We start from the raw sequence: 10,765 nt of genomic DNA, 5'->3' as shown, positions 1-10,765 counted from the left end.
TATCCTATATCTTTTCTTCAACTGCTTCTGTAAACCTCATTAATCCTTATATATGGAATCAGATACAGCATCTTCTTCTGCCTCAATCCTGCTTGTCACAGTCAATGTGAGCTGTTTCTCTCTTCAACTTGTTCATTGAGTTTTAAGTAGTTTATAACAGTGTCAATTATTTTTGTGTTTATTAATTCCTCTACAATTTAATGGTTGTTGTATTAAAATTTCTTGGGTTTTATGGGTTGCTGATGAACTATACTTCTTGTGTGACATTCATACAAATTTGGACTTCTTGGGTCTCAATCCTATGGCTCAATGATGCCTTCAAGAAAAGTAGAATCAATTTACATCATGCACAAAGTCTTTTGACATAAACAACAGGAATCTTGGCAAAGGAGCTCCAAAACTTCGTTGTGCTCATATTGTTTGGCATTGCATAGAAATTAATTATGCATTGTGGACCTGGACCGTGTGATTCTTTCTGCTTATAATAACAAAGACATGATCGGTGATAACAATGTTCAAAGTCAATAATTTGGCAAAAAATATAATGTTCAAAGTCAATAATTTAGCAAAAAATATAATGCTCGAAGTCAATAAAATGACGCCTGACTTTTCTTCATAGTGTTTGGATTAGAACTCTTCCTTCACATACAAGGAGAGATCTATTTTTATCAAATTTTCATCTCTCACACTCGAAGATCATTCAAGAGCATTATTTCTGTAGTCCCTACAAGTCTATAACTCCAATCCAAGCATCATGGCTTCTTATGGAACTATGCAACGGCCAGGTACCTCCTCAACTTCACCTCCATTGACTCAGACTGACGACTCCAAAGACTCAGCACGTAAGAAGCGCAATGACTTCAAGCTCCTTTGCCCCTTCAACATCCCCATAAGCCCAGAAGCCGCCGCTGTCCGAATTATCAGAAACTTAAGGTATTTCGGATTATACTACACTCTCTTTGTATGGATTATACTCTTCATAAGCCTTGTTCCCAGGCGCAAAGTTTCCTTAATTCTCTTGGTGGTCATGACAATTGTGACATCCTTGTACCTAACATTACTGCGTGCACTGCCTAATTCTGTTGTCCTACATAGAATTATTGACAAAAGACTAGTACTGACTTTGCTAGCCATTGGGACTGCGGTTGAGCTCATTTTGACAAGGGCAGCTATACATCTTCTTGTTAGCTTAGCTTGTGGAATACCAATAGTTTTGGTTCATGCAGTTTTAAGGGTTAGTGATGATCTTTTTGTGGGTGAGGAGGCTTGTGCTGCTGGGGAATTGGTTCCTCTTGTACATGGGAAAACTGGTGATGTTGATATTGAATCTCCAGCTTCTGTTTGATTGAATTTTTTTTTTTTTTTTTGGGCCCATTAGATTTTGATTGTCATTTGAGAAAGCAATAAAATAAAAATAACTGACCTGCTATTTTTAAATTATTAGAAATTTTAATTCCAAAAAATCCCCATACATTAGAATTTTGAAAGGTGTGTTTTGTTTTGATTCACTATTATTGATGGAAAAAAAGGGTGTTTGGACCTATGGTTGATAGCTGAGTCACAATTTATTTATTTTGCCTTTGTTTTTTTTTTTTTTCTTCCCTTTTTAATGATAGGAAAATGAAAAAAAGAAAAAGAAAAATCAAAGTCAAAGTCAAGTCACTGATTTGCAAACTTGACCAAAACAATATAAAAAGAAAAGAAAATTTCTTTTACCAGAAAAGAAAAGAAAAGTGAAATACCTTGGTAAAGTACTAAAGTTTATCCACTTTCAATTTCTTAGAACATCAATTTTAGCTGTACTAAACAAATTCTATTTTTGCATATCAAAAACTTATTTTATCTATTTTAAAACACTATGTTACAATTCACCTATATCAGATATTTTCCACACAACAAATTAAAATAATATATACAACATATTAAAATAATCTAAGAAATCATACAATACAAAAAAAAAATAAAAAATAATAATAATAAATACAAAACCTAGAGTACCACCACCACCACCACCCATAGCCCACACCACTAGATTGGCCATAGCCACCATTATCAGCCCACAACCACCGAATCATAGAAATATCAACCCACCACCATCTCCTCCAAATCAAACAACCACAAAAAACTCACAACCCAAAAAAACCACAACAACACTACAATAACTGCTGATTGAAAGAGATTTGAAGCTCTCGGAGGTGTGGATGAGGAAGACGGTGAGAATGGAGCTCCAAACCTAAAATTCTACTGTAGCAAATTGCAAATTCTTTTGGCATTTAACACATCTCATGAAGCAGGATTTTTGGTGTGTTGGTGTGCCAATGCTCTTACCTTAACTTTCAAAAGTATCTAATTTCACCCATATGTCAATATTGGTGCTAATGCCTTATTTGAGAGAGTTTATTTTCATTGATTTATTGAGTTTAAAAATATATTGGATAAAAGTATAGTTGTATCTTAAAAAATAATAAAAATTTTTAAAGGTTGTAAATAAATTAAATGAGTTAAATAAACAACTTTTTTTTACTGTAGAAAAAGTTAAATAAAAAACTTAATTCAACCAAGCGCTATCCAATTGAATTCTACCAACATATAATCATCATGATTTCTCACAATTACCACATGACCCAAAAAAAAAATATTTTTTATAAATACTATTACCACATGATCCAGAAAATATATATTTTTCATAAATATGATAGAATTTCAATCTATGATGTCCATTTTAGAATAAATTTTTTCATAAATCCAAGATACCAATTGGTTTAGGCAGTATTTGATGACAAGGCTTTGGTAAAAATTGACTAACAATAAAGAAATTGAAACACGTAAAGCATATTAATTTCTACTCAATAAACTGTAACACATATGACATTTTCTCTTTTATAAGTACTAGGTGGATTGTGAGGTCACGATTTCAAAACCCATTAGATATATGTATAACTTAGATAGTAGTAAATAAGAAGAAAAAAGAAAAAGAAAAAAAAAGAGCAAAGGATATTGACCTTATTAAGCTAAATATAGAACATTTTAAAAATAAGTAGGAACTCTAATAATGAAAGTTAGAGTATTTAAAATTATTTAAAGATCAATTTATTACTTTTAAAATTTAGAGACTAAATTTAAAAATTGACAAATTTTAATAACAAATGTTGTGCCTATCTAAATAAAATTCAATAATTACTTTATCAAGAGAACTCCACAAACTCCACGCCTGACTTTCTTCATAGTGTTTGCATTAGAACTCTTCCTACACATAAATACGGAATAGAACATTTAAAAATAATTAGGAACTCTGATAATGAAAGTTAGAGTATTTAAAATTATTTAAAGATCAATTTGTTACTTTTAAAATTTAGAGACTAAATTTAAAAATTGACAAATTTTAATAACAAATGTTGTGCCTATCTAAATAAAATTCAATAATTACTTTATCAAGAGAAACTCCACAAACTCCACGCCTGACTTTCTTCATAGTGTTTGCATTAGAACTCTTCCTTCACATGCAAGAAGAGATCTATTTCTATCAAATTTTCATCTCTCTACTTTGAAGATCATTCAAGAACATTATTTCTGTAGTCCCTACAAGTCTGCAACTCCAGTCCAAGCATCATGGCATCTTATGGAACTCAGCCTGATGACTCAAAGGACTCAACACAAAAGATGCGCAACGACTCAATGCCCAGGTACCTCCTCCGATTTGTCAGAAACCTCAGGTATTTCGGATTATACTACGCGCTCATTCTGTGGAATATACTCTTCATAAGCTTTGTTCCCTGGAGCAAAGTTTCCTTAATTCTCTTGGTGATCATCACAATTGTGACATCCTTGCACCTAACATTACTGCTGCGTGCACTGCCTATTTCTGTTGTGCTACATAGAATTATTGACAAAAGACTAGTAGTATTACTGTCCTTGCTAGCCATTGTAAGTGGGGTTGAGCTCATTTTGACAAGGGCAGCTATACAACTTCTTATTATTTTAACTTGTGGAATTCAAATCCTTTGGGTTCATGCGTTTTTAAGGATTAGTGATGATCCTTCTGTGGACGAGGAGGCTTTTGCTGCTGGGGAATTGGTTCCTCTTGTACATGGGAAAACTGGTGATGTTGATATTGAGTCTCAAGCTTCTGTTTGATTGAATGTTTTTTACCATAGATTTTGATTGTCATTAGAGAAAGCAATAAATAATTGACCTGCTATTTTTGAATTAATAGAAATTTTATTTCCAGAAATCCCCATCCATCAGAATTTTGAAATGTATGTTTTATTTTGAATACTATTTTGAGTCACTATTTATTTATTTATTTATTATTTTGAATACTATTTTGAGTCACTATTTATTTATTTATTTATTTTTCTTTTTTAATGATAGGAAAAAGAAAAGAAAAAAGAAAAATCAAAGTCAAAGTCAAGTCACTGATATGCAAACTTGACTAGAACAACAAGGAAAGAAAAGAAAATTTCTTTTACCAGAAAGAAAAGAAAAAGTAAAGTGAAATACGTTTGTAAAGTTTATCCCACTTCAATTTCTTACCTTAAGTTTCAAAAGTATCTAACTTCGTCCATATGTGAATACTGGTGCTGATGCTTTATTTGAGAGGCCAGGGTTTATTTTTTTTGAATTTAAAAATACATTGGATAAAAGTATAGTTGCATCTAAAAATAAAAACTAGGGGGTTGTAAATAAATTAAATGAGTTAAATAAACAGCCTTTTTTTATTATAGAAAAAGTTAAATAAAAAACTTTATTCAACCAAGTGCTATGCAATCGAATTCTACCAACATACTTATAATCATCATGATTTTCTCACTATTATTGCATGACCCATTTTTTTTTTTTTTTTTTTTTTAAATATGATAGAATTTCAACCTATGATGCCTAGCTTTTTTATAATGACTATTTATTATAAGGGCAAGATAACAATTGATTTAGGCAGTATTTGATGAGAAGATTTGACAAAAATTGACTAACAATAAAGAAATTGAAACACGTAAAACATATTAATTTTTACTTAATAAGCTATAACACATATGTTATTTTCTCTTTTATAAGTGCTAGATAGATTGTGAAGTCGCGGTTTCAAAACCATTTGGTATGTATGTATAACTTAGAGAGTAATAAATAAGGAAAAAAAAAGAAAAAAAGAAAAGAGCAAAGGATATTGACCATATTAAGCTAGATATGGAATAGAATATATATATATATATATATATATTTTATAAAATTGTGAACCCTCATAACGAAAGTTAGAGAGAATTTAAAATTATTTAAAGATCAAATTGTTACTTTTAAAATTTAGAGACTAAATTTAAAAAATTGAAAAATTTTAATAACAAATGTTGTTCCTGTCTAAATAAAATTCAATAATTACTTTATTAAGAGAAGATTTGAACTTTCTATATCTCTATTGAAAATTCTAATACCAATTTAGAGATGACTCTCGACAACAAAATATGGTGTATATTTCAAAGAAATAAAAAATAAAGTAATAAGAGTAACACTAGAAAGGGCATAATATTTTTTACAACAAATTTCACAAATTTTAAATTATCAAGATTTTATTCATTTTTATTTGGATCGATCACAAAAATTGCACAATTGTCAGCAATTTACAACTTGTCATCTCAAATTGTTAAATAATTTTTGAATTTTTTTATATTTTTTATGAATTATGATTCTAGACTTTTATTCTATGAAGCATTTGTGCGTTTCAGGATTCGGGTGCGGGTGCGGGTGTGGGTGTGGGATTCCGCAATTTTTGAAAAAGAAGGGTGCGGATGCGACAATTAAAAAATTATTAAAAATATTTTTATTTATATTTTCTATATATTTTTATTGTTAAAATATTCTTAAAAAACACATTATATGTCCTTGGTTCACAAAACAAAGAAAGAAGAAGGCAAGAAACAAAAAACAAAACACAAAACAAAAAGGAAAACACAAAAGAAGCAACGAATATTCAAAATAAAATAGAGAAAGGACAGATTTAGGATGTTTGGACCTCATTCAAAGCTGATTTTAGTTGTTCCGACATGATTCAAGGCCGATACGATCCAATTCGGCTGATACGGCTCGATTCTGGCCAAATCGGAGCCGAGTCAATGCGAATCCCCCCCCAAAAAAAAAAAAAAAAAAAAACCTTAGACTTGGCATTGACACGCAAGTAGCTACGTCGATGGCCACATCCCGCATCGGACTCCGGTGCAGCACCCTCCCAGTCACGTCGGTGCTTCCTAGCTTTTATTTGAAGTGGAAATCAAGAACTAAGCCCTAGGGACCATGAGGTAATTTCAGAAACTTATCTACAAGGGCAAGACCAAAAAAAAAAAAAACCCTCTGAGAAGTGAGAATTGCATAGCAAAACCACACTCATTCCCAGTACACGAACACTCTCTAAAAGCCTCTACCAAAAAAATGCTTCTCCAACCCTCTCTTCACCACCACAACGCTTCTCTCACATCCTCATCCCTCTCCTACTCCTTGCCTCTACCATGCAGAAGCACAGTTCCCAATCTAACACTCCCAAAGACTGCAAATTACAGAGGAGTCCCAATCACAGTCACTTGCTCTATCTCACAAATCCACAGCTATGGCACCATGGACTATGAGCGTAGACCCATTGTGAAATGGAATGCTATATACAAGAGAATATCTATGATGGAAAACCCTGAGTTGGGTTCTGGGAGTGTGTTGGACCAGTGGGAGAAACAGGGTAGGAGGCTCTCAAAATGGGAGCTTTGTAGGGTGGTCAAGGAGCTCAGGAAGTACAAGAGGTTCAAGCCAGCTCTTGAGGTAAAAGAAAACGTAGTTTTGGGTACCTTTTTGATGTTTTAGGTCTTTTTTGGTTAATGGGTATGTGCTGTTTTTGGCAGAAATATCAAGCTCTTTTTGGTTCTTTGGCTTAACTGGTATGTGTTACATGTGTTAGAAATTGGTTAAATTGACTGGTTGGGTTAACGGGGTTGTGATATTGTGTATCATTTTTGTTCTGTATGTTGCTGTGAACTTTCTGTTGAGCGAGATGCTGAATTTGGGTCTTGTAGTGGTGTTGCTGTTTTCAGCATGTTTTGCTTAAAAGGGTATTTGTTCTTATTTATTTTGGTGGTTTGATGGGATGGGGAGTTTGTATACCATTGCTGTTTGTGTTTCTTGGTATGATCTCACTCTTTAGATGTTAAAGAAGTCTGAGTAGCTGAAGGAAGGCAATTTGACAGGGTGATAAAGGTTATAGTGTTTAAACCCTGAATTCCTAGTGCAAGTTACGGCGAATAGTTGAAAACAGAAACCTTTTGACGAAGATAATTGTATAACGATATAGTAACAGTAATTGTAGGTTAGAAGGGCCGGGGAGGAATCTGGGGATGAAAGTGGTATCTCAAATAAAATTATGGTACAATGAAACATGTATTGAAACCTTGTAGTGTAGCTTACTGGCTGTAAGGAAATTGAAGAAGAGTTAGAAGTTTGACATCAAATTTGAATACCAAAAATGGGCTTGGTTTGCAGTAGCATCTTCACTTGTTGTGATAAAAGTTGCAAATGTGATTAGTTTAAAGCCAAGGATGATCATAGATAATGTGAGTAGAATGATGGAATGAACTATGAGAAGGGGAAAAGGGCTTAAAGATTAAGATTTTGTCACTGCAATTACTATAATTCTAAAGTTAAGGGATCCTTGGGAATCCACATTTTTTTAATCTGAATCATTATCTTGTGCTCTTCTAAATAATCCACTTTAAGACTGTTAATTCTCTTTACCCATTATTATTTCAAGGCATAATGGCCTTTAAATGTGTAGCAAGTGTGATGATATCATGGATTTAAAAATAAATAAAAAATTTTAATGAGGATAGCATGGCATGCATTAGTTGTATACTAGTATTATTCCACCAATATCAGTACAACTTGGTTAAGCATATCAGAATGCAGGGCTGCAACTAAGAAAAAAAGACATTTTACAATTATTATAAATTTGTCTGGTAAAGCCACACAAACATCATCCTTTTTTGGATTCATTGTTATAATATAGTGTTGAGTTTTTCAGTTTAATGATAAATAGTGTTGGTTGTGAGGTCAAATAGCATTCTTATGTACTTACTGTCTAAAATCATATTTAGTTGAAAAAAAAAAAAAAAAAATCCATGGTAGGTTTTGGATGCCTTTATCTGGTTTTCCTATATCTTGAAGAATGAAGAGCATATTCTGTGCTGGATTCTGCTGTTCGTAAGCTTCTCTTTGTTGGATGAGGGTAAAATATTTCTGACATGACTTGAAGCCAGGGTTACAATAAATGAGTGATTCCCGATTGAAAAAAATTCATTCTGTGCACCTGCATGCTAAAATTTTCATTAATTTTGCTTGGGTTTTTTCTGTTCACAAGATCCTCTTTATTAAATGAGGGCATAAATTTCTCGGACAGATGGTAAGCATATTGTGAATATGGGGTTATAATGAATGGTAGATGCTGAAGTTATCATGAATAAAATAGTCCATTCTGTGTAATTAAACATGACCTTTTGTAATAATCTGTTAACTGGAAGCTCAAGGGTATTTCCATTCTAATTAGCATTTTGGCACTATAGATTTCAGCATAAATTGATGTATTGTGTTATAGCTCTATAATTCTTTCATTGATTAGCCATTTCTTACTTTTTATATTTATTCATTTGGATGAAAAGCCTTGGCTTGCATTATTATTAGGTTTCAAATTTTATGCATTTTACAGGTTTATGATTGGATGAACAACAGAGGAGAGAGGTTTAGAGTAGCGGCTAGTGATGCTGCAATTCAATTAGATCTAATTGGCAAGGTTCATGGAATTTCTAGAGCTGAAGATTACTTCCTGGAGCTACCAGATAGGTTGAAAGACAGGAGGATATATGGGGCTCTTCTCAATGCTTATGTGAGAGCCAAAATGAGAGGAAAGGCAGAATCTTTACTTGAAAAAATGAGAAGTAAAGGTTATGCCATGCACTCACTTCCTTTCAATGTGATGATGACTCTCTATATGAATCTCAAGGAGTATGATAAAGTTGATTTGATGATCTCAGAAATGACTGAGAAAAATATAAAACTAGATATATATTCCTATAATATCTGGTTATCATCTCGTGGATTACAAGGATCTGCAGAAAAGATGGAACAAGTATTTGAACAGATGAAACAGGACAGGACCATTAATCCCAATTGGACTACATTCAGCACAATGGCTACAATGTACACTAAGATGGGGCAGATTGAAAGGGCTGAAGATTGCTTAAAGAATGTTGAGAGTAGGATCACAGGCCGGGATCGGATACCTTATCATTATCTAATAAGTCTTTATGGAAATGTTGGTAACAAAGAAGAGGCTTATCGGGTGTGGAAAATTTACAAAACTATTTTTCCTGGTATTCCAAATTTGGCTTATCATGCTATAATCTCTTCTCTTGTTAGGCTAGGTGATATTGAAGGGGCAGAAAAAATTTATGAGGAATGGTTGCAAGTAAAATCATCTTTTGACCCTAGGATAACAAATCTTCTCATGGGTTGGTATGTTAAAGAGGGAAATTTGGATAAAGCTGAGAGTTTTTTCAACCATATGGTTGAAGTTGGAGGAAAACCAAATTCAAGTTCATGGGAAACTCTTGCTGAGGGGCATATTGGAGAAAGGAGGATTTCTGAGGCTTTATCCTGCTGGAAAGAAGCCTTTATGGCTGAGGGATCATGGAGTTGGAGGCCAAAGCCAGTTAATGTGTCTGCCTTCTTTAAGCTGTGTGAGGAAAACAATGACATGGAGAGCAAGGAAGTTTTCGTTGGACTGTTGAGGCAATCAGGATCTCTTGAAAATAAAGCATATGCATCACTCATCGGCTTGTCTGATGGAGACATCGGTAGAAATGAACTTTCAGTGGGGAAAGATAAAACTGATGATAACAATGACAACGATGAGGATGAGAACAATGGGTCTGAAGTGCTTCTTAACCAACTACAGGGTAGCCTGTGATACTTCTGTTGTATACATTGCACATTCAGTTGTTAGACTTAAAGGTGTGAGTTCTTGCTGAAGTGGGTCTCTTGCAATTTTCAAAGAGCTCTTACAAAAATGGCAGTCTAGTATTACAAAGTTCTGCTAATAGGGCCATCATAGGGATTGTGGAATTTCTCTGTGGAGCTGTTATATCCATATAAGTGTTAATACATGGAGCTTTACTCAGCAGATGAATATATCAGATGTTTATATCCAAAATCTCATCTCTGTTCGTCGGCTGTGGAAGTCCTTTTTCTATTTCAGTTTAGCTTTTGGACCATACAAGTCTCAAATTTTATGGCTTTTTTACAGTTTGCAGAAGCTATGTGAGTCTTGTTACCATTTGTAGCTTCAACTTCAAAATTCGATCTAATGTATTGTGATTCTCTGTTTTCCAAAGGCGGTTCATTGTTTTAATTTCCGAAATGCTTTCTCTTTGTATAATAGCATTTCTTCTGTTACTGTTCTGAAGCTGTATTAAATTGAGGTCATCTAACTTCTGTGAGGTTTCTTTTTACACAGTTGGATATTAGGTGCAGTGAAATTCTTACAAACCACTAATATGGTTTTATCTGAACTACAGGAGGTTTACTTTGGGACTTCATTTACATGCTAGCCTAGTTCTGGTTCCCAATGAGTTTTTCTTTCGTGTCCAAGAAAAACTGCAAAAAAGAAAAAAAGAAAAAAGAAAAGAAAAAGAAGAGTACACTGCTAATTCTCTTTTTATAAAAGGACTTGACATTCAAATGTGTGTAG

The 10,765-nt window shown here is 33.2% G+C and overlaps 3 protein-coding genes across 4 annotated transcripts; all 3 read left to right on the top strand.

Moving 5' to 3' along the window:
* The first annotated feature begins 510 nt into the window (after positions 1–510).
* Positions 511–1,366, top strand: LOC115987964 (PRA1 family protein F3-like). Of its 2 annotated transcripts, XM_031111580.1 has the most exons (2): positions 511–933; positions 1,096–1,366. In XM_031111580.1, the coding sequence occupies exons 1-2, from the start codon at positions 755–757 to the stop codon at positions 1,343–1,345; spliced, it is 429 nt and encodes a 142-aa protein (XP_030967440.1). In that variant the 5' UTR covers positions 511–754; the 3' UTR covers positions 1,346–1,366. The 2 variants fall into 2 exon arrangements, with proteins under 2 accessions (XP_030967440.1, XP_030967438.1); XM_031111578.1 differs by having other exon boundaries at positions 514–1,366.
* A 2,096-nt stretch (positions 1,367–3,462) lies between these two features.
* On the top strand, positions 3,463–4,172 carry LOC115983593. Its single transcript, XM_031106314.1, has one exon. It carries the CDS (start codon positions 3,610–3,612, stop codon positions 4,132–4,134), a length of 525 nt encoding a protein of 174 aa, XP_030962174.1. The 5' UTR covers positions 3,463–3,609; the 3' UTR covers positions 4,135–4,172.
* A 2,144-nt stretch (positions 4,173–6,316) lies between these two features.
* LOC115986731 (pentatricopeptide repeat-containing protein At1g02150) lies at positions 6,317–10,514 on the top strand. Its single transcript, XM_031109994.1, has 2 exons — positions 6,317–6,792; positions 8,726–10,514. The coding sequence occupies exons 1-2, from the start codon at positions 6,415–6,417 to the stop codon at positions 9,983–9,985; spliced, it is 1,638 nt and encodes a 545-aa protein (XP_030965854.1). The 5' UTR covers positions 6,317–6,414; the 3' UTR covers positions 9,986–10,514.
* Positions 10,515–10,765: the final 251 nt, after the last annotated feature.

Source organism: Quercus lobata, chromosome 4, assembly GCF_001633185.2.
Source record: "Quercus lobata isolate SW786 chromosome 4, ValleyOak3.0 Primary Assembly, whole genome shotgun sequence".
NCBI classification, from domain to species: Eukaryota; Viridiplantae; Streptophyta; class Magnoliopsida; order Fagales; family Fagaceae; genus Quercus; species Quercus lobata.
The sequence above is the reverse complement of the archived record's forward strand: the minus strand, read 5'-3'. Positions and strand labels throughout refer to the sequence as shown.